The sequence below is a fragment of the Athene noctua genome, chromosome 15, assembly GCF_965140245.1.
Source record: "Athene noctua chromosome 15, bAthNoc1.hap1.1, whole genome shotgun sequence".
Classification (NCBI taxonomy): Eukaryota; Metazoa; Chordata; class Aves; order Strigiformes; family Strigidae; genus Athene; species Athene noctua.
This window is the reverse complement of record NC_134051.1, coordinates 19,800,669-19,828,409: the sequence shown is the minus strand read 5'-3', so window position 1 is coordinate 19,828,409 and position 27,741 is coordinate 19,800,669. Positions and strand designations below refer to the sequence as shown.

The window sequence follows — 27,741 nt, the reverse complement described above, 5'->3', positions numbered from 1 at the left end:
GGTGGCAGAAAGCCCCCGCAGCATCTCCCCACGTACACGGGGCACAGCGGGGCCCGCGGGGGCACAGCGGGGCTTGCAGCCCATCGAGCTCCGTGCCAGCCCCAGGGTTCACCCGCTTGCCTGGCACCGAGGACGAGGCGCTGGTCTAGCCCAGGACAGACGAGATCTCCACTGGCTGAGCTTTACCGCAGCTCTCCAAAAGGCAGAAAAAGATGGTTTTGAAGAGAGCGGGTCTGTCGAAGCAGCCAGGGTGGTCGTTCGCCCCACGGTGAAACCGGGGAGCTGGGGCTGCGGAGGCAGCACCCCGTGGGAGAGCACAGTGGCTCCGCGGGCAGCCAAGCCATCCTCGGGGCCAGCGCAGAACCGGGCCCTTGCCTGCTGCAGCGGGGGAAGCAAACACAGCCATTTGTTATTCCACTTCAAAAAGTGAAAACAAGAGGAGCGCGGCAGAGCCCAGCGTGCCAGGACCGGAGCAGGTTCTCCACTGCATTTAACAAGCCCGGACAAGAAGCGTCATCCACCGGTCCCTGCCTGACACCCGTCCTGCGCTAGCAGCTGCTCTCACCCTGCCAGGCTGAAGCCTTAGTTAATCCTGATTAACCATCTTTCTTCAACACGTAAGGAGAGAGTGAAGTTTGTCAAGGCGACGCTTTCCAGGGTTGCAGCACGCAGAGCTCCCTCCTCCGCGCAGGCAGTGGTGGGCAGAGCCACTGGCAGCTCCCAACACGCCGGAGCGGGCAGAGGGCTCGTGGCCGGGGCCAGTGGTCCTCAGCTGCCTCTCCCACACGGGAAAGGGACCCAGACATGAAGGTGGGTTGTCGGGTGCTACGTCCCCAAGCAGGCACGTTCCTTCCCTGGCTCATGGCAGGAGCATGGTCCCACCGGCTGGAAGGCACTGCTGGGAGCCGGTGCTGACTGCCGGGAGAATTCATTCTTATAAACAGCAGAAATATGATTTTGTTCTCAAAAAGTCCTTGTTTTCTTGCTATGCTAGCAGAGTCATTGGTGGGATTCCAAAGAGCGAGGGACTAAGGAGCAGAGGAATGCCCCGGGTGTGAAGCAGTTTGGTAAAGAAGCGCCAAGAAACGCCGGTGCAGAGGAGACTCGAGGGCTGGGCCGGGAGCACAAGGAGCTGGTGTTCCACTGCACCCCCGCGCCTCTCCCGCTCTCCCCAGGTTTTGTCTCAGGTCCCAGTTTAGAGCACAGGCCCCTGAGACAGGATCTGATCCCTACCGCTCACACAAGCCTCCCTCCCTTCAAGGATGCTGCAAAGCAAACGTTGATTTCACTGACACAACCATATGCAAAACAGTTCATTAAAGTGGGGCTCCACAGCAGTCACGCCTTCAGATGGAAGCTCCAAATGAGTCTACTCCCAGTCAAGCGGGGCCATTTCTAAATGCCAGCACGCAAGGCAGGGCACGGAGCAACGCACAGATCCAATTAAGCTGCCTAAGCCCAGGCATTCCCTCACCCTTCCACGCATCGCCAGACACGACACAGTTTTCATACTTTCACCATTTGTACTTCCATGGAGGAATGGGGAAAGACAGGCCTCGGAGCTCGGAAGCGGAGAACGGGTTTTGGCAACCACGCACCATCACCCTCCCAGCCCCACCGAGGGCACCCAGCACTGCTCCACGCTGGGCCTCCTCCGCGCCTCCCCCTCGCCCTTCTGGAGACGACCAGCCACACCACTTCTGCTTCCCCCTCCAGCAGAACCCCCCCGCAAACCAGCGTCCGACCCCGGACTCTGCACCCCGGCTCTCTGCTCTCCCAGCCTTCTGCTGCACTTACTCAGATCAAAGTTTGAAGTATAACCCAGAAATGCCCAGAAAAATCTTTGGATTTGACAAGTTAATCAGACTGCTGCTGTAAGGCAACCAGGATCTTGCTGCAGGAAACCCTTCTCAGGGGGTTTACGTGAGGAGGGGAAAAAACAGTAAAGAAATTGTAAGGAAATATACACAAAGAAAAAAGTAAAACAAAAACATAACCCCCCCCACACAATAATGGACTTGCATCTTATTGATCATTAACATTAAAAGAAGAAAAGTCTAACGTGGAAAGACTGCCAAAGACCTCTGTGATCCCCGTCAAGAGGGAAACATGTTCCCACGATGTCGAGAAGTGTCACAATAATGACACAGAAAATTTAGAACTTTTTTTTTTTCCCCAAGTAAAGCGTGTCAGTTCCAAATGTCCCCACTGCAGTGGCACCACTGGGAGCATCTGGACTGAACTGGAACAAGCACTTCGAGACCCCACGTCACCCAGCCCCGCTCAAGGCCCTTTTTGATGAACTCAGGAACTGAAACGCCAAGAACTAAGGGACGAGGGACTGGCAGGGAAGGGTGAAGGCTCTTCTGCTGCGTCTTTCACGTCCCGTTCCTCCATCTCTTTGTGTAAAGGGAGGACGGTCTGCTCCGCACAGAAATATTTTAGGCATAAGCAGTTGCCACCATCCAGAATAAAATGTCCGATCGCTGTGCTAGGCAGAGAGCAAGATGATCAAGTATGATCCAGGGGATCCCATTTCACACATAACTGGCCCCGTTAGCAAAGCACAAGGGCTCTAGCGCGTGGAAGAGCTCGTGGCTAACAGCTCCGGGTGCAGGACTGAGGGCTTCCAACACCCCAGCTGCACCGCCCAACCCGGTGCTCAGAACCCCTGTCATTTAATCTACAAGAGAAGGTAAAGATACTGAGCATGTCAATACTTTGCAGGAGTTCCTTCGTAATTCAGAGGAGTTATTCATTAATTCACAAAGAGGTGACCGAGGCAGCTGACAGACTGCTTGCCCCAAGCGCGGTATTAATGCCAAGTGCATTGCCAAAACACGAGCACCTTGAAACTGTGAGGGCTACACACAGCTACTGCCAAATCTTACACTAAACACAGGTTTAAAAATAAAGAAATAGAAGCAGCACTATTAACCTGGCACAATAATCCCTGCTCTGCTAACAGGGATTCATTCCAGGTTCAGATCTAATTCTGATAATCCAACTCAATCAAGTTACTATGATGTTGCTGTATTTGCTGTACACACTGCAGGTCAGAAAAATAGGGCAGTCTTCATCTTGTATGACAAAAAATTGCAACGAACACAGTTCTAGCATACAAAGGGTCTTGTTAAACATTGACATGCTTCACTGTGCAACTGGTTTAGCTATGAAGAAAGCCTCAAAACAGAAAACAGCCTCATCATCCTCAGGAGACCAGAACTCCAAGGCAGGCAAGGGTAGAGGATTTGGATAAATTTATACAATTTTTCAAGCCCAATTAGTTTAAATAAAAACCCGTCTCTCAAGACCCCCATCATCACCTCCGAGTGTCACAGAGCAATCCCCCATCACAAAGGGTGCTCTGTCCTCACTAGCTGATGCTCCCAGGAACTTTGCAGGCAGAACGGGACAGCTCCACGGAAAAAAACAAGCCCGAAGCACAGGCTCCTGCTTATACAATAGATGTTTGTCACCATTGTCACACCATCACAAAGGGGAAAGAGGAAGCACAAGCTGCAATATTGGCCCTTGTTATGAAAGCAGCAGCTCTGTTTGGGCAGGAAAATAAAAACCACTGAGCAATCGGAAGAAAAGGATTGTTAAAACAAACTGCAAACGAGGGCAGGATCAACAGGAAAGTCATCCAAAGCAGAGATAAAAAGCCAACATCCATCGCCCCGTCACAGTGCTCCTGTCCAGCCTCCCCGGGGTCCCTCCTGCTCCCAGCCCCGGGGCTGCTACCGGGGCACCAAACCCCTCTGCCTCCCCCTCCCCGTCCGTCCCCTCCCTGACCTTTTCCTACCGCTGCAGCCTCCGCGCCCCCCAGCACGGGTGAGGACGTGCCCCCATGGCCCCCTGGGCAGCCAACACCCCCGGGCAGCGGGAGCAGCGGGGCACGCACACAACTTCCAGGGCACCTCGACTCCCACCGCAGCGAGCAAGAGCTCCCAAAGCCTTCCCGGGGGCCCCTTCCAGAGCAGGTCCTTGTCCCCAGGACAAGCCATTGCAAACACCTTAGAGAACGCTCCGCACGGATCCATGCTGCAACCCGGGAAGAAAAGACTATTAGGGGAAAAAAAAATCATCTCCTGGCAGAGAGAAATGTCAGGTTTAAAATGCAGAAACTGGCAGAGATCCTTGTGTTTCAAGGAGATCTGACCAGAGACAACGTGCTGGCTGCTCCCCTCCCCGTGCATTAGCTCTCTCCTGGCCCTGCAGTTCCAAGACAAACCATTTTACACAAACCACTTGTTTTAATTGCATTTTCCTTGTTTTCAGCAGCAGGACTACACGATTCATGAACCTGGGGGATGGGCTATTTCTCAAAGACCAACCTAAAAAGGGAGAAAATACTACCAAGAAAGAACAGCTAAGGGTAAGGAGCATCTCAAAACTTGCCCCCTCAAAGGCCTCTGCCCACCAGGACTCAGAGACACTCTCTTAGAAAAGTTTTTCCTACCCCAAAGAAAAAAGGCTAACAGATATAAGAACAAGCAAGAGCATAAGTGTTATCCTTCATCGTAAAATATGCTTAGCGCCTGCAGATAAGTATTTAGGAATCAGGAAGCGTCTTTGTCCAATTATATTCAGTGTCAAAAGAGGAAAAAAATCCCTAAAATCAACACACATGAATTTCTAAGCACGCTGGCTAAAGAGCTCTTTGACTACCAAATAAATATTACTGTCAACAGCTATTACTGTTGGAGTGAAAGCACAAAATGACCCTCCTGAAAACACTTTTCACCCTTAAAAAAAAAAAAAAAATTAAAGCAATGAAGATAGGGAATGTTCCGCCTTCTATCTGACACAAGCTTGGGGAGATGTTTTTCTTGTTCTGAGGAGAAGCATCAGTTTTCAGAGCGAAAATGCCAATCTTCACCTTTCTCGAACCTAAGCCTGTTGTTTACATCTTTAAATTAACTGTGCAAACCTGCTGCTAAAAAAAATTTTAATTAAGAACACTGAATTTAATAGCAGGTTCAGGCTACTTAACTGTCTTTAGAGGTATTCATTTACTATTAAAAGTAATTGACCCCCGTAAGGAAACAGCCAAGTACTTGACATAATGACAAAGTTGCTCTGAGTAAGACCGGAGCTGCTGACACCAGGCAGCGCTGAACAGGACTCACTGGGATGAGATCCCCCACAGCAAGAGGCTTTTTAAAAACCTCCAGGGGACCTGGCAGGCAGAAGATTGATGGGCTCCAGCTACATCAACAGCAAGTAGAAAAGCGTTCGTTTACCGTTAGTGACGCCTGCAAATAAGCAAAGAAAGTTCCACCATAAAAACCCCCTTGGAACATGGCCTTAATTTAATCTACAGACCTGTTTCTCTTCCTGCTCCTGTCACTCTTATCTGAACACCGCTACCGCAGGCCTGCACAAACAGCGTATCTTGGCCTAGAAAGTGGTCTGCTTTCCCCTCTGATTTTATCAGTTACACTGACAAAAGATAATTCTGCTTTTGCAACCTTTTATTCCTGCTATTACTCAGGAGAAATCCACGTTTTCTTCCCCTGCCAGAACGCCTCCGGAGCGGTGAAGGATGGGGCTAAAGGCGAGCGCCCCGGGGTGCTGCCGGGACCGGACGCAGCGCAGCCAGCGGATGGGCTGCCCGAGCACTGCCCCAGCACTGCCCCAGCACTGCCCCAGCAGCAAACGCTTCTGAAACACCTGCGGCCTCTACCCAGCACCCCTGCGGCCACCTGGACCAGAGAGGGCAGGTGCCTCTGCGCCAAACAGCCGGGCTGCCCAGGGAATGCCCCACTCGCTGCGCGTGAGGGCGGGCACCACCGCCCAGAAACACGTGGGAGAAGCAAAGGGAGGAGGTGGTAGCCGTGCCTCGGTCCAAACGACACCGGGTGCCAAAGGGCATCAACACCTCAGGGGCCTCCAGACATCCCACTGACCAGGGGGCACACACGGGTACCCGTGGCCTCCACTGCTGCCTCACCCCATCCGAACCAAAGGCAGAGCCCGAGAACGGGCGAACCGCAGTCCTGCTGGATTTTCACACATCTGTGCGTCCCCTCTCCAACTCGTTCTGCGAGAGAAAGTCCCCCACAGCAAAGGTCTTTAAGTTAGCGGGTGGAAGCAACCACCTACCCTCTCATTCTTTCATACAAGAATCGCTGTTAGAATAAAACTGCACCGTAGCCTTACTGTTTCAAGACACAAGGTAGGCCTGGAGCGCCTTTAGAGCAGTTGCGTCTAATTTAATCCAAAAGCACCGCAGGGCTTCTCGAAAGCAGAGGTGCAAAGACCGTGCCCTCTGCTACACAATTCCTGGGGGAGCACGGCAGCGGGGCGCGGGGCTGCACAGTGGGGCAGGGCAGGGCACGGCGCCAGCGGATCGAACCGCGGCGCGAGGGCTCCAGCTGGGAGAAGGCCCCGGTATTAAACACGAATCCGTAAGAGCAGGAGGTTACGACCTCGTGCTGCTGCAACGCATTCCCCAAACGAGCCCGCGGTCCCAGAAGCTCGGGGAGCCAGCGACGCACACCTCTCAGCAGCCTCCTCCTCCTCCCGTGCACGCTCGCGGATCCCGGCTCCGGCACCGCTACAACAATTAGTCGCAACTTTTCTAACGGCAGCACAACAGAGGCATGAAACAGCAAAATGGACACTTTCACCAGGAAAAAAACGCAGAGCCATCAGCCGGTTTTCACCACCATTTCACCACAAACATAGCGGCAGCGCCTCGACCACAGGCGCTCACGCCGGGGACGAGGGAGCGCCGAGGGACAGACGCACCACGTCGCGCTCGGACAGCCGGCGCGTGCCTGGGGGCTGCTGCTGCTCCGGGGGGGTCCGGGGGTCCGGAGCAGGTCACCGGAGCAGCCGGCGAGGCCAGAGGGCTTTTCACACCCCGTGAGCGCTCAGACCGGCGGCCAGGCCCTGCCACGCCCTGACGACCAGAGCGGCGGCCCGCGGCGCCCGCCCGACGCAGGGAACAGGCCTCTCCCGCGCGGAGCCCAGCCCCAAGCACCGCGGCCAGGCGAGGGGCACCAACGGGCCGTGGCACCCCCACCCTGAGGGGCAAGGCGCTCGAGGGCCGATTCCAGGCGGCTCCTGGGCGGACGAGGCCTGGGCCCGGCGGCTGCCTCACACCCGGCCTTCCCGCCTCGAAGGGACGAGGCGGCCGTCTCCTCCGGCCTGGGGCCAGGCCCCGCTCACCTTGAAGTCGCGGCTGTGCTGCGGGGTGTACTCCAGCGTCCAGAGCGCCCGCACCAGCTGCGCCAGCTGCTCGGTGACCTCGCCGGGCGCGGGCGGCGGGCCGTCGGCGGCGGGGCTGGGGGCGGTGGGGGGCTGCCCGCCGCGAAACTGCTCCAGCGCCAGGAACTCGGCGAAGAGCTCGGTGTTGCTGAGGCACTGCAGGATGGCGTTCATGAAGCAGGTGTTGCCGTGGTTGCGCAGCCCCGCCACGCCGGGCACGGCCTCGGGGCCGCCGGCGGGCCGCGGCGGGGGCTCGGGGCTGCGCGGCGGGCCCGGCGGGAAGCAGCTGCCCAGGCCGCCGGCCGCCTGCGGCGGGGGCAGGCGCGGGGCGTGCGGGCCGCGGGGCTCGGGCTCGCTGCTGTAGTGCGAGAGCGTGGAGAGGGTCTTCAGCACACGGCTCATGAACCCGCCGAGAGACCGCCCGGACGGGGCCGAGGCCGGGGCGGCGGCGGGGGGTGCCGGGGCCGAGCCCGCGCCGCCGCCCGCCGCCGCCCGCCCGCGGAAGAGCCGCTTGCTGAAGGAGCGCTTCTCCTTGGCGCAGCCGGCCGGCGCGGAGCCGCTCACCCGCGACATGGCTGCGCGGCGGCGCGGCGCGCATCCCCGCTCAGCCCGCCGGCCGCCGCATCCCTCCCGCCCGCCGGGCCGCCGGGGCTCCGCCGCCTCCCGGCGCCGCCATGCAGCGGGCGGGGCGGGGCGCGCCGCCACGTGACCGCGCCGCCATCTTGGCGCCGCCGCCGCCATCTTTGCTGCTGGCATGGGGCGGGAGGGGCGGCCGGGCCCCGGCCCCGCGGGGACGAGCGGCGGTGGCGGCGCCCGCGGGGGCTCCCGCCGGCGGCCGGCGCTTGCCGCGGCCCGCAGGGCCCCCCCCGAGGCGCCGGCCCGGCCCCGCAGCTCCCGTCAGCCCCGCGGCCGCCGTGGGGCGGCGCTGCGCGGCCGCGGAGCGGAGGCGGGGGCGGCGGGGCCGGGGCGGGGCGGGCCGGGCCGGGCCGGGCCGGGGCGGGGCGGGGCGGGGCGGGCGGCGGGGGGTAGGGGCCGGGACGGGCGCCCGCCGGGCCATCTGCAGCGTCGCCGGGGCCGGGAGCGCAGCATGGCCCCGCCGGGCCCGGAGGGCGGCCGAGGTGAGGCGGGGGGAGCGGACGGGCGCGACTTCCTCTGGCGAGCGGTGTCGGGCGCTCGGGCACCCGCCGCGGCGGGGAGGGGGGGATGCCGGTTCACGGCTCGGCAGCGCGGCCCTGTCAGCGCGGGGGTCCCCCGCCCGCGCCCCGTCGCCCGCTCAGGCGCCCGTCGCGTCCCCCCGCAGGTGCCCCCGGGAAGAAGATCACGGCGCGGCTCAAGCGGACGCTGCCGGTGAGGGGCCCGCAGGCGCCGACGCTGAGCGAGCTGATGCGCTGGTACTGCCTCAACACCAACACGCACGGCTGCCGCCGCATCGTGGTGTCCCGCGGCCGCCTGCGCCGCTTCCTCTGGATCCTGCTGACCCTCAGCGCCGTGGGGCTGATCCTCTGGCAGTGCGCCGAGCTCCTCCTCAACTACTACAGCGCCTCGGTCTCTGTCACCGTCCAGTTCCAGAAGCTGCCCTTCCCCGCCGTCACCATCTGCAACATCAACCCCTACAAGTAAGGCACGGGGGGGGGGGGGGGGGCGAGGGTGGTCCCCGGCCTGGCGAGCTCCTCAGCCCCTCGCTAGCCCGGCGCCAGGCCCCTTGCCGGGCTCATCCTGCCGCGGCGCAGCGCTGCTCGCCAGCCCGCTCTGTCCCAGCGCTGGGTTTTCCCTCTCCGGCGCTTTCGGTAACGCACCCACCTCCGCGCGGATGCTCTGCAGGTGCCTGGGGGTTATAGTCGCGCCCTTCGCTCGCTGCCCGCTGAGCTTGGCTCTGTCGATTCAGCTTTCCGCTCCAGACAGTCCCTGGTCGGCTCCGTGGTTCTCTTCACATTCCCTCCTTCCCCAGACCAAAGTTCCAGGATTACAAACAACGCCATCTCCTGAAGAGCGGAGAGGGAACACCTGTCACTCCTCTTTTGCCTTTTCCTTTCCTTATAGGATGCTTCGCCTTTATCAATCAACAATGCTTTTTCTCCTGCCAAATTACACTTTACATTGATGACTGTTCTGCTGCCAGCTCTCCGCCCTGGTCCCTGCAGGCGGTCCAGCTCTCCTGTGTCTCTTGGCACAGATGCAGAGGTCTTATTTCCACAGGCTCTGCCTCCTCGGGCTTGCCAGCACAACCTCCGGGAGCCTGGGAGGGTTTCTCTGCAGTTCAGCCTGCTTTGCTTCCCACGCTCCTTGCCCCGAGGTCTCTCTGAGGGCACAGCTGCGGGTCTGCCCGCACCGCCGTGAGTTGGGGTGGTGGTGGGAGAGATTGATGTGAGCCCGCGACAGAGGGTTCAGTGCTGAGCGATGGGATTCACCGTGCCGCGGGCAAAGCGCCACGGCTCGGCGGTGAGGTGAGACGGGATGTCACCTTCTGTCCCCTCTCTCCAATGCAGGTACAGTTCCATGAAAGACTATTTATCTGAATTGGACAAGGAGACAAAAAAAGCGTTGGAGACTTTCTACGGATTTTCAGAGGGCAAGTCCAAGGTGCGCCGGTCAGTGGGTGAGTGGGACGGCGCAGGGAGCGACTTCTTCAAACAGATCCCTCTGCTGAAGTTCGAGGACTTCTCCAAGACGGCAACTGACCTCCGCAGTGGCCAGAAGAGGAAAATAGAGGGCAGCGTGTTTCACAAGGATTCGTCCATAGTGAACTCCGGGGATTCAAATGATATCATCGGCTTTCAGCTGGTGAGTGTCCCTCTCCCTTGGCCAGCCAGTTCCCGTGGGGCAGTGAAGGGCTGGTTTGGGTTCGTATCCCTCCAGCCAATTCTATTGCTTGCTTAGGTGGCTTTATAGTGAGTAATGCCCCAGCTGCCTCCGAGGCTGCCTGGCGATTCATCTCCAGCTCTCCGGAAGAGAAATACCTTCCTGAAGTCTACCCAGATAGACTCAGTGCCTTCTGTGACCTTTCCTTTGGGGCTGAAGCATTTGAGCGTATCACTTAGCCCTGAGTGAAAGGTCTCTGATGACTCTCTGTCCCCTTTGTGCTACTATAACTTCATACATGGTTATTACTGTGGAAGAGAAACGGTATCACACCTACCTTGTAGAATACCTAATTTCATTTAATCTGAAATGCTTTTTCCCCTTTGTAATTATCAGTGCGATGCAAACAACAGCAGCGAGTGTGCGCTTTATACGTTCAGTTCTGGTGTAAATGCTATCCAGGAGTGGTACAAGCTGCACTACATGAACATCATGGCACAAATTCCCCTGGAGACTAAAGAAAAATTGAGTTACTCTGCTGATGACCTGCTACTGACATGTTTCTTTGATGGCCTATCTTGTGACAAAAGGTCAGTGCATAGAAAATACCTGCCAGCTTAACAGCATACTTCAGAGTACGTGATACATAGTAATTGGATATTTGGTATTTGCTGAGTTCCAGCAGGAACCGATTCCATTTTTAAATGAAAGCAAACATTTGCATCTTCGTGAACTTTAATTATGCTCTTTAATTGAATTTGTCTTAGTGATCTGCTGTCCACGTTTCAGATAAACTCACGCTTTGGGGCAGAATCAAATCTACCTGCGGACAGTCGTGGCGGGGCGGTTCCTGCGCACACTGGCAGGGGAGAGGCATCCCCGCGGCCGGGGGTGGCAGCTCTGGGGGTGCAGCTGCCCCTGCACCTGGGCTGAGCCGTTCCCCTGCCCCGCTGCGCCGTAGCCCCTCGCCAAAGGCGTTCTGCTCATGTCTTCTCTCGGAATGAAGCCGTTTGCTTGGGTGGGAGGGGATGTTCGCAGGGAAGACGTGAATGTGCTTGAATCACGAGGGTGTGTCCTCAGCCTCCCCTGCGTGACAGTGCCTATGACATCTTTTCTGAAAAATGAAGATTGGTGTTGCTTTAGCCACCTGGCTGTGGATGGAAGAGGACTCTGTCCCCTCCACCACCACCTTCCCGCTAGTTCTGTAAATGCTTCCCCCACCTCTCAGCCCCCATTCCCACCTGAACATCTCCTATACTTTTCATTTCCCGTTAAACCAGATCATATCTCCACGTAGTTTCAGGATATTAAGAAAAAGACCCACACTTTCCAGCAGAATAAACTGCTTGCCAAAAAAAAAGTAAGAAACATCCAGTCCTGCTGTGTCTCTGCCAAAACCGCTGATTTTCTCCCACGGGCAGTTAAAACTGCAGAGGGCAACGTAACAATACTGGATTTCTTTCAGGCACTTCACTCGTTTCCATCATCCCCTGCACGGCAACTGCTACACATTCAACAGTGGCGAAAACGGGACGGTGCTGAGCACCTCCACGGGCGGCAGCGAGTATGGTGAGGAGCGGGGTTTGCAGAGGGACTGCTCGGTAACCAGCGGTTCCGCGAACTGGATCCTGCTGGAGAGTGATTGATGTGTTGGCTCTAGATGTGCAAGCTGATTGGGGAAATGCTTGTTTGAACTAGCGCAAACAGTTGCCAGAGAATACAAAGATAATATCATTGCATCACTAATGTTTTCCATCTGAAATTACTGCTTCCCGGTTATATAACTTCTTAAAGTAAGTTTCAGCCGCGTTCTATGGGACATTATTTGTTTGCTGTACGTGGGGCCGCGGAGGGATGTTGCTCGCTGCAGTGTCTCAGTCCAGCACTGCGAAGGCCTTGCTAGGCCTTCACAGATAACATTAAATAAACTCTGCTGCCCTCCCTCACCAGAAAAAATGGCTCAGGCTTCTGGTGCAAGCGCTCCTGCCTTGTCTCTGTTCTCCAGGCTTGCAGGTGGTTCTGTATATAGATGAAGCAGACTACAACCCCTTCCTGGTGACATCCACGGGAGCCAAGATCATCGTCCACGACCAGAACGAATATCCCTTCATCGAAGACATCGGCACAGAAATTGAGACGGCAGCGGCCACCTCCATAGGGATGCACTTTGTGAGTGGCAGCCACCTTGCCTCTGGGCGCCCACATCCCTGCCCTTGGAACAGATGTAAATATGAACCCATCCGGGGATTGAACGTAGCCAGCAGCTGGAAGGTGTCTAAAACCTCACCCTCCAGCGCCCAAAGCGCCCTGAGGAAGTAGCAGTTTTCTGAGCAGTTTTCCTTTGCACAGAGGCTCTTGGAAAATCAGGTCTTTGTAAACCCAACAGCTGCTGGGACTTTGTTTGTTCTCCCTTTTCTCCCGCCCCTTGACTTTCCAGGGGATTTTTTTTGTTTTGTTTTCACAGCAAAATCCACAACCACAGAAATGTGTTGTCAAGTGCCTCGTTTCGCTTTAGCAATAAGCAGACGAGTTTGCATCCCACGCAGGTTCCAGGGGCGGAAGAGAAGGAGCTCGAGCTGTGGGTAGCCCACGTTAGGGTCAGGTCCGTAGAGGCGGCTGCAGCACCACCCATTTCATTGTTTTGTGGGTGTAAGTCTCCTTTTGCTGGGTTTCTCGCTATCCCAGCTGTAAAAAAAAATACTCGTGGGCAGCAACTGTGCCTCTGCCAGCTCAGTGAAGCGTCTTGCTGCCAGCAAGGGCAGGGAGGGCTGCAGCTCCAAATTTCCCCCATTAGTGTAGTGCAGAAAAGGCATTTGACCCAAGGGGCTTCTTTCGGTAGCCGAGAAGTGAAAGCAGTGCCATCAGGCAGGGGGGCTTTCCCCTTTCATGTGGATGGGCTGTTAAGTGAGCATTTTAGCTCTGCCTTTTCTTCACTGATGGTTGGGTCAGATGCCTCAGCCAGCCTGCTTATCTCTGCGGGCTGGGTGTGCCACATCGAGATAGCCCACGCATCAGAAAAGACAAGAAAACCAGGGCTGATGTTTTTAAAACGTGCGAATAGTTAACTATCTTGCAGCTGTCTGGAAAACTCTGGCAGCAACTGCTTGATCTAACCAGCGGGGTAAATGCTACCTAACAAACAAAAAGTGAATAGGAGGGGACCAGAACCGCGTAAAGGAGGCAAAGTCTCTTAGCTTTGCACAGGAGAAAGTCACTGCAGGCAGAGGCTCAGTATTTAATGTCGTATTTCCCCAGCACAGCAGGTTTGGGCCGTTGCATATGGCATAAAACCCAAGACTGGACATATCTATGTGGCTACGCTTAAAAGATTTGGCACAAGGAAGTGATCCGGTTGCATCCTAACGTAACGGCTGGAGTAGAAGCTGGACGCAACTGCTAGACTCGAACCCAAAGCTGGTGACTCCGTAGCGCCAGTAAAGGGGGGACTGCGGGGAGTCACGGTTGTCAGGACAGGGCTGCACCCCGCGGGGGAGGGAGCAGAGATGTCAGAGACGTGCAGGCTGCGGGCGCTGCTCCACACGGCCGTGGCCAGGTTATCGCTCCTGTGCTTCTGCTGCGCACTGGGACTCCCCCCCACCTCGAAAAATAGTCCAAGATGTTTGGAATGCAAACAAGGCATTGCTTGGTAGGAGTTTCAGCGCTTTAGTTAAATATTTAGTTTGGAAATTATTTCAGTACCTGAAGGAACAAGTAAGCTTTTGTAGGAGCATAAGCCACGACAAAAAAACCCCACGCAAAGAATCTGTCCTCTGCTAGAGGATACGGCGGCAGCCCGAGGCAGGTGTCCTGGCACCAGCCTGCCCGCAGCAGTTAAAGCATATTTAAAAGCTGGTTTCATTCATTTTCCAGAAGTAAGCCCTTTCTAATATTGAAATCACCTATTTGTGCTCTCTCCAAAGAGAGGTTTGAGCATCTTCCTCCCAGAGCTGACTCGCACCGTCCATGCCCGTGGCTGCCCAGTCCCACGGGCTGGTGCTGGCGGCTCTGGCCTCACCCTCCCCTAGACCTACTCGGTGCTTTAGAGGTAAGCCGGCCATCTCAGGTTCCTGCTAAATTGATCCTTTGTAGGCTTAGCCCCTAATTTTAAATTCTGTAGAGAAAGATGGGTCAATGGATTCTTAAGTGGATGACACTGCTTGTGGTTTCAGGCCACTTTCTTTGTTACAAAGCGGGTAATTACTGCAGAAAGAGAGTTTAGGGGTGAGCGAGGTAAGGCAGCCTGCGGGGAGCTGACGCCGCAGCCTGAATCCTGAGATCAGAGATACAAACACTGGATTTAGAGTGGCTTTAGAGAGGTGCTGTTGAGCACTAGCACAGCCTCAAGTGCTGTTTTGCCCACAGAACGGCAGCAGCCAGTGCAACAGCAGCTCAGGAAGGTGTGGGTCCTCACAGAAGGCAAACAAAAGAACCCCCCAAACCCAACCATCAACCCCCCTTCCCTCAAAACACAAACACATCCAGGATAAAGGATGCATAGCCTCTAGGACTTTGCAGTGAGAGAAACCATACATACTAATTGCTCTGCTTTGAAAAAATCCTCACTGTTATGTTTATAGCACCTCTGCATTCCTGCAGAGGTTTTCAAGGAAGGCAGCAGATAATCCACCAGAGTGGTGCTTTGGGAAATAGATACTACAAACAAAACAAAAAACCCCAAACAACAAACCCTTGTTTTGACAAGTGGTTGACAAATCTTTTGAGATGGCAAAAGGTAAACATGCCGTTCAAACCTGCCCCATCACTTACAGTTTCAGAATTGTGATGAACTGCCACTAAAGCCTTTGGTTTCTCTGTGAGCTCCAAATAACAAGATTTGTTCTTTCCTGGTTCTCAGACTCGGTCTCGCAAGCTGAGCAAACCCTACAGTGACTGTACGGAGACTGGCGCTGACATTCCAGTAGAAAATCTCTATAACAAGAGCTACTCGCTCCAGGTAAACCTGTTACCTTTGGTTTTATCAGTCAGAAAACCACCTCCATAAAAAGCTTTGCAATTTTCTGCAGTTCAGGATCTGAGATTGTGAACAGTCCAGCCGTAGGGTTGCTGCTTTGAACCGCTGATGTAAAATACCCCAGCACTTTTCAAAATCCAAGTTTTATTCTGAAGTGGTTGGTGTTTGACGTTCCCTTAGGCACCCTGTTAGATAAAGAGAGAACATTAGCTCATTAGGCAATTTTCAAGCAATGTGAGACTGGAAAATATTGGCCAAGTAAATGTTGCAGCTTAGTAACCCTTGAAGCCAGAAATTGTGACCTTTAGGACTCCAGGAATAACAGATACCATCTAATCAGTATCCAGATAGCAGGATGTTTGTTTACAGAGCAAGTTTCCACTAATTTTGCATGGTTTCTGTAATTGGGTCCTCTTGGAGAGTGTCAGTTGTTCTGGCACTCTCCCCTTGAAGACTTGTAATTATATGAGCTGCTGCCTACTGCAACCCGAGGCTGGTTTTTACATTATGGGGCATTACACCTGAAATCTGCTGTGATGCATTGCCAGGTCGGATCACGCAGGCATTATCTCAGGTTTTTAATAACAGTACTTCACCGAAACTCGGGGATCAGGAGGGCTGGGATCAAAAGGCTTGAGAACTGGGATTTCAAAAAGAGAAGTTCAGTTCCTGCTTGTTCCAGCTGATGAAGTGTTTTAGCACAAACCACTGACTCTACTGCCCTCCTAATCCCTACAACTCCTGGTCTCCAAATGAGCACCAGCACGACTCAGTGGAAGCTGTGAGCAGTTCCACAGGCGAGTCACTTCCCACGCCTGGTTGTTGATTCTCGGACCACGTGCCGTGGCAGACCAGAAACCTCCTTGGCTGTGGAAAGAGCAGCTGCAGCACTGAAGCTTTTGATGGCTACAGGGAAGCGGGGGCACTCACAGAACCCCCCTCAGAGAGGATTATGTTCTTATTTCTTGCACTAGAGCCTAAACCCGCCGTGGCACTTTCTGCCCGTGTTCATGTTCACTCGTGACAGGGCCCGAAGGCCCCGGGAAAGGAGTTCCCACCTTATGGCTCCCACCACAACGGGGGGGTGTTTTCAGGTGCCTACGGGCCGGGACCCTGGCGTTGCAGAAGTGCACAGCCTGTGCTTCTCAGCTCTGGGTTTGTCTCCCCCAGATCTGCCTGCACTCCTGCTTCCAGAAGGCCATGGTGGACTCGTGTGGCTGCGCCCAGTACGCCCAGCCCTTACCGGCCGGGGCAGAGTACTGCAACTACAAGAAGAACCCCAACTGGAGTGAGTAAAACACCTCCCGCACCACACGTGCCTCAGCTGCCCGCTGCTGGCCACGGCCCTGCCTGCGCCCCGCACCCCCCCGAGGCACGGCCCTGCCTGCGCCCTGCACTCCCTGGCCGCAGCGCTCTGGGAAGAGGCGAATCTGCCTTAGTCCCCGTAACAGCCCGTACCGCAGCGCCTAAAGCCGCCCCGCGTTTAGCCTGACTTGTTTCCTGAGCAGCCCCAGAAGTGTCGAGTGGCAGACTTGGCTGGGTGAGGCAACTGTTCATGCCTGTAGCAAGGGACAACCACTTCCCAGAGTATTTTGCAATATTTGTGGGTAAATCTTTTTATCCCCACCATGTAGGTGATGGCCACAAAGGCCACCTACATCCCAGCAGCCCCACTCCAGCACAGGTAGCAAAAAAATCACTGTGTTTCCTTCCGGCTTCTCATCCACACGTCCCCCTCCCCTCTTGCAGTGTACTGCTACTACAGGCTGCACGAAAAGTTCGTGAAGGAGCAGCTGGGCTGCCAGCAGATCTGCAAAGATGCCTGCAGGTAAGTGCTGCCCACGACCAGAGGTAGAAAGCCGGGGCTGAGGCGGGGGGGGAGTTGGAGCTCCCAGCTGACAGCCTGCCTCTCTCCGCAGCTTCAAGGAGTGGGCGCTCACCACCAGCATCGCCCAGTGGCCGTCCGCCGTCTCGGAGGTCAGTTCCTGACTGCGCTGGGCCGTGACACCAGTGTGGCACAACCAGGAGTTGAACAAACCCGCGGGTTCAGAGGGAAGCCAGGGGGCCCCTGGGTGTTCGTTAGCACTTCAGTGATGCTCCTCCCAGAGGCTCAGTCTGTAGTGGCCAGGTCAGGGCTTCCCCTCCAGGAGTTCACCGTTAAACTAAGATTTAGTCTGTGGGCTGGGACATCCCCTCGGGGACAGCTGGCCCATCACAGGCATTCAATTCGGGCACCCAGGCTGGTCCAAGGAGCGCGAGCTCCCTTTCCAGGGGATTTCTGCACGAGCACACACAGCTATAGCAGGATTTTCTCTCTTTTTTTCCAGGACTGGATGCTTCGAGTTCTCTCTTGGGACAAAGGGCAGAAAATCAACAAGAAGCTGAACAAGTAAGTTTCCATGTCTGTGTTTCTAACTTGCACCTCAAGCTCAGATATAATCTCAGCAGCCCTAATGATGGCAATTGGGGAAAAAGCTCCCTTAGAGCAGCCCAGCCCTACTGGTCCAACTGGTTATTTGCATAGTTTTTCAGTACCTTTCATGTTATTGTTTTACTAAAGCCTCAGCCTGCCTTCTGTTTTGCCTCTCAGGACAGACCTGGCGAACCTCATGGTGTTTTACAAAGACCTGAACGAGAGATTCATTTCGGAGAATCCTGCCAACACAGTAAGCGAGCGCGGCGGCTCCTCCTCCCACAGGGGCTGGGAGTTTTCATTTGGCCGGGGAGCAGGAAACTGTCCCCGGGCGACGCTGCCCTTTGCAGCCCCGTGATCCGGGGCCACTTTTCTGGCTGTCCAGCCCAAGCCCTGCGCTGTAACGGTGCCGTGGCCGCGCACCCGGCACCCACGGGAGCCAATAACCTTCTGCTCTTTTCTGTTCCAGCTCGTCATTCTTCTTTCCAACTTCGGAGGCCAGCTGGGCCTTTGGATGAGCTGCTCGGTTGTTTGTGTCATCGAGATCGTCGAGGTCTTCTTCATCGATTCCCTTTCCATCGTAATGCGGCGCCAATGGCAAAGGGCAAAGAAATGGTGGAACGACCGGAAAAGGGACCGCTCGGGGAAGGCCCCGCAGGCCGGCGAGCTGGAGAGGCAGGGCCACGATAACCCCGTCTGCATCGACGAGGACCTGCCCACCTTCAACACCGCCCTCCGCCTGCCGCTGCCCCAGGACAGCCCCTTGCCCAGGACTCCCCCCCCCAATTACAGCACTTTGCGGCTCGAGTCGGCCTTCACGGAGCAGCTGCCCGACACGCTGGAGCCTGGGCAGCGCTGACGCGGCCGTACCCGCCCGCCCAGGGGCCAAAGAACGAGGCGGGTGCTGGGCCCGCGGCACGCGTCTGGACGAGCGCCGACGGGCTGTCGGGCCAGACCCTTATTCAGGGATTGAACTTGCAGTCGCATCTTCTCTGAGCAAAGCTCAGACTCGGAAGCCAAGGGCGCAGAGACTTTACGTCAGGAACTTCAAGCAACGTCGGGTTTCCAGTTAATTGTTGCAGGAGATGGCTGGAGCAGGACGGGGCGCTGAGCTGGGGCGTCTCGGGCGCGTTAGAGCCGGCTGCAGGCGCCCCGGTGTGTGTGGGCAGGAGTTGCCCCACAGCAGCAGGCTGATGCCACACGGAGCATTAACACGAATTGCTCTCTGCTGCGTGGCTGGACTTGTGGGGAAAACCCCGGGGCTTTCAGGAATGCAGCACGATGTCTGTAGGGGGGGGCATGGCAGGGGTTCGGGAAGACCACAGAAGGGATGAAAGGAACGCTCTCACGTTGAATTGTGATTCGGCACCCGATCCCAAAGGTGGCCGGAGGAGCTCTTTGTTCTGAGGTGAGAGGTTAGGGCAGCCGTGGATGTGCTGGTAGAACAAGTTACTCAAGCTGTGGAGACCCTAAGTATCCCCAAAGACTCACCTCAAAAAGGGCATGAAATCGAATTCGGATCACGACAAGGAGCTGCATACTCCGCAAGCCTGTTTCCTTTCACACCGCTCGAGCCGGCCATTAAGCGTAACCTCGGAGCAGCTCGTTACGCAGCACGTGGCTTCCCCGAAGCCTCCCAGGGACCTGGCTGCCCTCCTCCTGCCTGACCCCACGCTGGCCATGCCCAGGGAGGCTTCTAGAGCACCCCCCTGCACCCCCCCGTGCCCGGGGCTGCCTTGCACCTGCCTTCTGCCTCCTGCGCACGTGCCGCTTCCACCGCGCCGGCCGGGGGCTGCTGCTGCCTCACCCCCGCGGCTCCGGGACGCCCCCAGGGACCCCGCTGGGGTGGCAGCGCCCTCCCCCTGGCTCCCCGTCCTGCTCCCCATCCCTCCGAGCGCCACCGGTCCCCCGCTGCCTGGGGGGAGGTGGAGGATGAATTGGGCCCGTGCTGGGTTGGCTGCTCAGGGCTTCCATGGAGCAAAGAGTGATCCAGAACCTGCGTGTAAAAGTCTCTTTTCCTTTCTCTACCTAAACTTATTTTATATAGGACAGCAAGAATCCAGAAAGGTTCTTTAATGTGCAATAAAACATATTTTAACTGAATTATTTAAATAGCTGATAAACTGAAAAAAATAAAGATATATTTTTGAATAACTGCTTTGCCTTTTTTTTAAAAAAAATAAATCAGTGCTCTGAGTTACAGACTCGCCCGTGCCTGCCCTGGGGCTGCAGAGCGCAGCTGGACCTGGCTGGGGGCAGCGGGTGCGTGGTGAAATGCCTTTCGGAGGGCGGCATCGGCCAGCGAGGCGATGGGCAACGCTGGGAGCTCAGGGATCCCCCGGCAGCTCCGCAGGGGAGGGGAGAGCGGGGCCTGCTCTGCCCCGGAGCCCTTCTGGGCGCCCAGAGTGCTCAGAGCAAACCACTGCCTGGCCCCCTCACCTCTAGCAGCATCAAATAATGACGACGCTCGTTACGCCAGACTTGCCCCATTTGCTGTAGTGGCAAAACAACCCCAAGAAAACCAGAGCAGCCTGGGCAAGCCACACGCCTGTCCGGGCCACCTCCCCCTTCGCACCACAGGCGTGAGCTGTCGGGGCCACTGCGGCGTTCAGAGCCACACCGCAGCTCCTCCCTCACCAGCCTGCTGCTTCCTCATATAGGAGCCGCTTTGGCTCGGGTAGTCCTGACTAAGGACCCTCTTCTAGATGCAGATACTTGCTAAAACCAGTTTTGAGTCCAGCTCCTACAAAGCAGAGCCTCCTGCGAACGCTGGAGCCAGGGGGGAACATCTCCCTGGGCAGCAGCAGACAAATACAGCGACATGGGACATATCCCATCTGTTCTCACCTGTACCCGGTGTGCCGTGGTGCCAGCAGCTCTCGCAGGGGCCCCGAGCTTCGCTCACCACAGGCAGCGCTGAGGGGGGGCTGGAGGATCCCCGTAGCAAGCTCAGCCCAGCTCCTTCCCCACTGCTCAGCCTCCTCTTCCTCAGACTGCCCCGCTCCCAGCAACACTCCAGCTCCAGGAGCTGGGTTAAATCAGGTGCTACTCGTGTAATCAGCCCCTCTGGAAAGGAGGGAAACTCCCGGCAGCTGCTGCCCGGAGCATCGAGCTGCACCCGGGTCCCGCGGCCAGGGCAGGTGTTGGCAGCCGGCACGGCTCAGGCCAGGCCGCGGCGGGGAGTTGCGTCCCCCATGTGTGTGCCACAGGCCGGTCCCCTGGTCTGTCTCTGGGGTACCTGAGAGTTCACAACACAGACAAAGCCTTGAGAAACACCTTCATTAGGGCAAAGCCTTCGTTAGGGCAAAGCCAGACCTTGGTTGGAGCTGTAAAGCAGATGACGCTCCAACCAGTGGTAATTCTAGAAAGGTTTGCATCTTTAAAGGCTTCCCAGAGAAAAACAAAAGTCTTTTAAAATAAACAAAGTGGTGCCAATCCTGCAAGAAAGCTGTTGTACTGACTGGTCAGACTTTACACCCGGTAACTGCAGTTCTCATGAGGAAAATCTATGATTTGACTGAGAGCAAAGCTGCTGGCGCGCAGCGCTCCCCTGCAGCACTGCACTGGGGCCTCCGCTCAGTCACCCGGGACGCGTCCTGCCGGGCGCTTTTCGGCGTGAGAATCCCGTTCAGCTCTGGAAAAGCCCAGGTTTGCTGTCAGTGCTCTTTGCATTAACTTCTCAGGGCAGGCACAGCACCTTTTCCACTTGTATGAATAATCCTCAGGAGGCAGAAAGCCACAGGGCAGCTACAGAAACGGATTACTTCATCAAGAATTAAATACTGAACTCTGCTGAACTCCTGAGTCATCTTCAACACAGAAAACTAGCCGGGATGGCACGAGAAGCAGGTGTGACATCGCTAAACATCATAAAGCGTTTGAAAAACTCAGCTTGGAGTTTACAGGAACACAGGCAGTAAAACTTGTGGTTCACTGATATCCCCTTCGCTGGGGCAGCCGCTGCTCCGAGAGCTGGGTGGGAGCCCCGCTCCCTCCCCATGGGGGTGGTATTCCCGGGAGACTTGGGGTGCACGGCAGGAGCCGGCCAGCCCCGGGCAGCCCCCGCTCGCCTCCCGGCCCTGGGGTAGACCTGCGTCTCCCTCCCGGACCTGGCCGCGGTGCCCAGGCTCCCGGGCGGGGTGACGATGGCCCCAGCGCCAGGGCTTTGGCTTCGCGGCCCCGCGGCGCAGGCAGCATCGCAGGCAGAGCGCTGCCTCGGCACCCGGGCGAAGGACGGGCTGGGAGAGGTGTCGAAACAGCCCTGCAGCGGGCAGGTGCCGGTGACTCACGGGGAAAGGCTGCCTGCACGCCGGGACCGGCCCTGTGGAGGGGAGGGGGTGCAGCATGGGAACCTCGCTCAGCTCCCCCACAGCTCCAGCAGCAGCCGCTGCCGGAGGGGAGAGAGTTGTGGGTGATGGTGGAGCTTCTGGGCTGGGGGAGGGCTGAGGAGGAGGAAAACTCAGCTGCACAGAGGTTTGCCGGACGGCAGGAGTCTGCCCGCGCCTGTCCCACCCAGCGATGCGCAGACAGAAGCGGGGCTGAAAGCGCACGGAGCCGCGGCGCTCCTCCATCCCGCCGGGGAGCGGACGCCTCCGCACAGGCGTTACCCGCGGCCAGAGCCAGGCGGCCTTCCTCCCACCTCACACAGTCACGGAATCGCGCAGGTTGGAAAAGCCCCTCGGGATCATCGAGTCCAACCCTCAGCCCGACTCTACAAAGTTCTCCCCTACCCCACATCCCCCCACTTCATACACAGCTGCCCCGTAACAACCCTCAGGGCATGGGCCGAATCTGGGTTTTGTCAGAGAAATCTTCCCAATCAGACCCAACCCAAATCGTTTTGCTTGCGGGTGCCTGATTTCTGTAGTTACTGTCCTGACCCCCCTCCCCAGAGCAGCACTGCCAGGGCTGTGTGGGCTCTCGTCCTCCCACGAGGAGTTCGGGGGCTGGTTTGTTGTCCCGCCGCTGCCCTCGCTGCTGGTGGCTTCCCCAGGGCTCCAGCTCCCTCGCACAAGTGTGCGCACATGCGCTGAGAAAGCCACGGCGAGGGGGGCCGGTGCAGAGACAGACTCCAGCTGCAGCGGCAGGACTTGCCACTTAAGTACTTTTGAGAATCAAAACTGCCAGGCAAAGGCTTTTCCTGAGTGGAAAACGAGACTCTCCCCCTCACTCTGTTTGTTCCACTGCCCAGCGTGAACAGCCAGCACAAAGGTGACTCAAAGAGACGGCCAAATGCAGGACAGATGTGTGGTTTCCTTATCAGATAGAATTTCACCTGGTAATCCAGAGAAAAGTGGGAGCACCCAACCTCTCAGTCAACCGGGATGAAAAACTTGCCCAGGATGCGACAGCAAGTCACAGATTCCTTGGAAAACACCTCTGAGACGCAGCCTGGAACCATCCCGAGCCCCGCTGGCCCGACCCCGCGGGGTGCAGCAGCAGCCCCAGGGACACGGGCCCTGAGGGGTGACTCCAGGCTCCCTCGGGGCGAGGGGGGGGCTGCCAAGGCTGCTCCCTGCTCCGGCACCCGGGCAGCACCGGCGGGGTTAAGGGCTGCCCGGGCCCCTTCCAGCCAGGAGAGGTTGGGGTGGTCCACAAAGGAGTTAAATGCCTCGTTAATGTAAATGGGGCTGGGCTGGGGAAAGGCATCTCCAGCCCATGCCTATGGAAAACCCTTCCAGGCTCTGAGCCCCCACCTGTGCCGGGCCATAGGGTGCAGCTCTGGGGAGGCCACAGCTGCAGGCTGTGGATGTTTTGATTTTACCCCTTCACCCCCAGGGCGGGCTGAGCCAGCTCCGGAACCATCAGCACCGGGAGGTTTCTCCTCCAGGCCCCCGAAGGGGCTCGCAGGGCTCAAACACCCAGCGAGGGGCTCTGTGCCTGGGACACCGGGGCTGCCGCCAGACCCCGCCGCTCCCACCATCTCCTGGTGCCCCAGGACGCGCGGGCAGCGCCGCAGCAGCCCCCTCCGCTGCCAGATGCCCACCCAGCTCTGCCCCCACGCCAGCGCTCGCCAGCCCCACCAGCCCCCCAAACCCCACCCATGCTCGGTGAGGGCTGCTGGGCCTCGGGAAGCACTTGCCGGCCTGCGGCCACGCAGTTTCTGCTCAAAATGAGCCCTGGCCTGCAGCTCTGAGCCCTGCACCCTGCACCCACAGGGCACTCGACGCTTCCTGAAGCCACGGCACAGCTGCCCGACCGCCTCGCTCCTCTGGCAGCAAGGGCTCCCCAGCCCCTGGGGTTCTCTTACGGAATCTCTTTCTCCATCCATCCCCCTTCTTCCCAACAGCAGAGGTTCTTCTCCCACATCCCAATCATCTGCTGACTCCGCTGCAGACACCCCCCTCACCCCGCTCATCCCTCTCCCGAGCCGAGGGGGCTCGGGACGCCCGGCCCGGGGGGCTGGGGGTGGGCAGGGGCCCTGCGGGCATCCCTGCGGCAGAGGGAGCAGGAATGCCGTGCGGCGGGTTCCGCAGCAGCCAGCCCTGCTGCACCCGGGCTCTTCCCCTCGGCCCGGGCGAGAGCAGCCGCAGGCGCAGGGGCTGACCCGGGAGCTGCGCCCGCTCCCCAGCCCGGCTGCAACACGGCCCGAGGTATAAACAGGGAGATAACCCGCCTCCGGGGCTGCGGACAGCGTGTTCCTGGGGCTTTGGCCTCTCTTGTACCATCCCTCGTGCTTTGGCACTTCCCTGTAACACTCCCGCACTGCCTTGTCTCTCCCGGTCTCAGGCTCCTGCCTCAGTTTCCCTTCCAGAAGGAGCTGGGTGGGAGCTGCATCCCCCCGGGGGCCCCGACTCCCCCCGCGCTGCCAGGCGTGCAGGCAGGCTGCCGGCCCCGTGCCACTCTCCACGCGTGCCCCCCGCCCCGTGCCGTGCCCCGCGCTGCCCGGACGGGGTTCTTGCCCTGGCAGCCGTCAGGCAGGACACGGGGCGGGGGGGACGGTGCCCGGCAGACCCCCCCTCAGGCCGAGGGACACGGGGCGGTGTCACCCCGACCTGCCTCCTCCTGGAAGCGCAGCCCCCTCCAGCCTGCGGATACGGGATCACTTCTGTCTCCCTCCACCCGTGCGCTTTGACCGTTTCTAAAGGTGGGGAAACGTGCGTGTCCTCTCGATTTATTCACCTGCAGTTTCCAACGCGCGGCAGTGCCGCGGTGACGGGATCACTGCGGCTGGATGCAGGTGCTGGCCAGAGCCACAGTGAATCACCTTGTTTTCACGACGCCTCTGCCCGGCACCGTCCTCCCTTGTGTTTTAAGACCTTCTTGCCCAAGTTTACATAACGAACCCTGACAGGTACAAGCTGTTCCCCCGGTTAATCACAAAGGGCAATCCTCCCCGCTCTTGTTCTTGCTATAAAAAGTCATCAGTCACAAAATATTTCACATTTCCCCAGAACATGGGAGAGGGCCATAAACCATGGCCCATGGGGAGCTTTATGGTGCCGCGACATCCTGGGGCCGGACCCCACCCGCAGCCACCGCATCATTCGATGCTGGAGTCACAAATGTTTATTCCAGTAATCTACGGCAAAAAGGGCCGATGACGGCAACTAATGCCCTATGACAGCAATTAGTGATGGAGCAGGGCGGCCGGGGAAGCCCCAGCAGTGACAGAGGCAGCCCGCCGGCGCCGCGGGCCGCCGGGTCTCACCCACGCGTGGGGCGAGTCGCGATGCAGCGATCGGTGCCCTTCACACCCAGGCTGGGGGGGCTGCGCCTGCCCCGGGTCCTGCCCCGTCCCCCCCGCTGCGGAACCAGCAGCAGAACGTCCCGGCGCGGTGGGAGCCGCCGGCAGCACCGAGCCCCGGCACGGCCCAGCCCCGCTCCCGCCAGCCCCGCGGCCAGGCCGTGGCCACCGGCTGAGCGTGCTGTGCCAGGCCGGGGGGGCTCTTCCCTCCCCTCTTCTGCCGCTTGTAAAACAAAACCAGCCGGGGTTTTACTGCCTGATCTTTGTAACGCAAACAGAGGTCAGTTAAAAAGGTTTTATACGCAGCGGGTTACCGGTGCAGGTTGGCTGGAGATGCTCGCTAACGTTTGACTGTGGTTTTACTGGTCACAACTGAATTACTCTGTTCTGTGCAGCGACAGCGTGGCTCTAAAAGCACACCCGATCAACCGAGCAGTTAAATGCCCAACGAGCCCGTCTGCGCCCTGCGCGGGCGATGCCCGGCTTCCCCGGCCGCGCGGGGCCGACCACCACCGCTCTCCTCCCTCGCAGCAGGGCTGCCTGCGCGCCCCAGAGCCGCCCGACTGGCAGCCGGGCTGCAGACGTGACTAATATTTAGCACGTAGGCCTCGCGGCTCCTGCTGAGCGGCACCGTAATTAGCGGGTGCGTGTGCGCTGGCCGTGCCGGCCCGGCGCCCGGCCTGCGAGAGGGGCCGCCCGCAGAGGCCGGGCAGGTAACGCCGGGCACCAAAGCCCCGGCACCGCTCCCGTTCCTGGGGTCCGAGGAGCCTTTGCAAATCCTGGTGAAATCCCTGAGCACCCAGGAGCGACCTTGGCACCCACCTGCTGTGCCGAAGGGCATAATTCGGCCCGAAGCAATGCAGGTTTACACACAGAGAGCAACAAGTAATATGTTTTTTCCGGTGACCTGAACCGAGTCCTACTAACGGGGTTATAATTTTGGAGCAACTTCCTCCACGGGAGCTGACCTTGAGTCTCTGTGTCGGGCTCTGACACAATCACCTCTACTCCTCATCTTTATGTACAGGCCTGAAAAACAGCCCAGAAACATTTTCAGCCTTCTTTGCATCCAGTCCAGACACCATTAAAGAATTTTCCATTTACCAGATAAATTTAGGACCAGATGGTACTTTCAAACCCTACAGATTAGCCCGACGGTGCCGTTTTCGGGGCTGATTTGCCCCGTGTATCCAGTTTCCCAGCTGTGTTTGGCTGCTGCCAGCGGAGCATCACGCCACACATCACCCCCACTCGCAACACAAAGCCTGGGGTGCAGAACGGCTTCCCGTGGTGTTTTTCAGCTGTATTTTTAGAAGGAGGGTTTTGCTTATGAAATAAACTTTCTTATGAAGCAACCGAGAGAGACACCAGGAAGTCAGGCCAAATTCAAGGTCATTCGGCTTCACAGCTGATGTTTCAAACCGCTGAACACATGCAGCCTGCTCCATTTTCAGCGTTAGAGCTGCCAGTGCTGGTGACAGACATTGTTCTCCAGGGAGATAAGTAGTGATAGAAGGGCAATTATTTTGACAGGACAGAGGTTAAAAACTGGGAAAGTCCTGGTACTCACCATCAAACCTGTTCGTTCTAGCTTCACTTGGAAATGTGGTTTAAACACAATTCCACTTCTGAATGGCAGGAGGTACGCTTGTGCAATTTAAAACTAAAAATCCCTTTTGTTCCCAAACAACAAAACACGGGGACATTTGGGAAAGTCTGACCAGGTCCTGACTGAACAAGAACCTGTGATTACTTTTCCTACCAAGAGGAGATCATTACCTTTTACAATGCTTTGCTGCTCTGCGGTGATTTATAGTTCCAAAGAGGTTTATACATGTTTACTGTTCTGCTGTGAGGAGTTAACGTCTCCCACAACGGCTCAGGATGCTCAAGGTTTTACCTCTAAACCCTGTTTGTGCCGCAGTGCTGGGCTCAGGGTCCCACCTGACGGCACGCGGTGCGCTGGCCCCAGAGTAGGAAAATACAGAAAATAAATGTGTGGGGGTGTGTGTGTGTCTCACCAGTGTGTATCAGTGTGCGAGATGCATAAGATTGAGATTAAGTCCTAAAATCCAACAGCAGACGCTAAACACTGTGGAAATCGCAGACAAGGGGGCTACGGGGGTGCACCCGGCCCCGTCCGAGCCGCTCGTGTCCCACCCTCAGGAGCAGAGAAGAGCCGCTTCGTGGTTTAATTTCGTTGCCATTTTACGGAAGCAGAGCTCGTTTCTCCCAACAAGAGACCGTCACCAGCATCAGACGCTCCTGGGAAAGCGCATCCAGGGGCAGCCCGGAGAGTAAACACCGCTGTGCAGGAGGGCTTTTTGTAGAAAAAAAAAAAAAAAATTAGAAGGTCTTATATTTCTCTTTTTTTTTAAAAAAAAAAAAAAAGGATTATAAGATATTTGAGAAAAAGATTATACGATCTTTTAAAAAAAGGGTTACAGCCCGGCTCAGCGCGCCCGTGCGGGTCGCCTGCCGCTCTGTGCCGGTGCCAAAGGCCGTCCCGGGGGGCACGGGGGGGCCGCCGCAGCACCGCGACGTCTCGAAGCAGAGCCAGGCCGTGACCCGCTGCGGGCGGGGGTCAGGGCACCGGCCACCAGCCCCGGCCCTGCCGTGACCCCCCCGCCCCTCCCGAGCGACTCCCGC

General features: G+C 57.4%; 2 protein-coding genes across 6 annotated transcripts in view; one reads left to right on the top strand and one right to left on the bottom strand.

Moving 5' to 3' along the window:
• USP31 (ubiquitin specific peptidase 31) overlaps window positions 1–7,887 on the bottom strand; it is a 39,051-nt gene extending 31,164 nt beyond the window's left edge. For all 4 annotated transcript variants that reach the window (XR_012634576.1, XM_074918833.1, XM_074918832.1 and 1 more), the window contains exon 1: window positions 7,183–7,887. Coding sequence is in view for 3 of the 4 variants with exons in the window: in XM_074918833.1 (XP_074774934.1) it covers window positions 7,183–7,794 (612 nt within the window). In the remaining variant the exon portion in view is untranslated. The remainder of the gene's footprint in view (window positions 1–7,182) is intronic.
• A 362-nt stretch (window positions 7,888–8,249) lies between these two features.
• SCNN1G (sodium channel epithelial 1 subunit gamma) lies at window positions 8,250–19,519 on the top strand. 2 transcript variants are annotated; one of them, XM_074919518.1, is made up of 13 exons: window positions 8,250–8,339; window positions 8,522–8,837; window positions 9,708–10,002; window positions 10,417–10,610; window positions 11,486–11,589; window positions 12,026–12,189; window positions 14,876–14,974; window positions 16,163–16,280; window positions 16,742–16,820; window positions 16,912–16,969; window positions 17,320–17,381; window positions 17,583–17,658; window positions 17,875–19,519. In XM_074919518.1, the coding sequence occupies exons 1-13, from the start codon at window positions 8,309–8,311 to the stop codon at window positions 18,262–18,264; spliced, it is 1,986 nt and encodes a 661-aa protein (XP_074775619.1). In that variant the 5' UTR covers window positions 8,250–8,308; the 3' UTR covers window positions 18,265–19,519. The 2 variants fall into 2 exon arrangements, with proteins under 2 accessions (XP_074775619.1, XP_074775620.1); XM_074919519.1 differs by having other exon boundaries at window positions 8,309–8,342; window positions 8,516–8,837.
• Window positions 19,520–27,741: the final 8,222 nt, after the last annotated feature.

Excerpts from the sequence above, each read along its gene's own strand:
- SCNN1G (XM_074919519.1), top strand. The coding sequence starts at position 8,309 with ATGGCCCCGCCGGGCCCGGAGGGCGGCCGAGGTG. Across the intron at positions 11,590-12,025 it reads CACGGGCGGCAGCGAGTATG|GCTTGCAGGTGGTTCTGTAT; the intron begins GTGAGGAGCGGG and ends TCTGTTCTCCAG. Across the intron at positions 17,382-17,582 it reads ATCAACAAGAAGCTGAACAA|GACAGACCTGGCGAACCTCA; the intron begins GTAAGTTTCCAT and ends TTTGCCTCTCAG.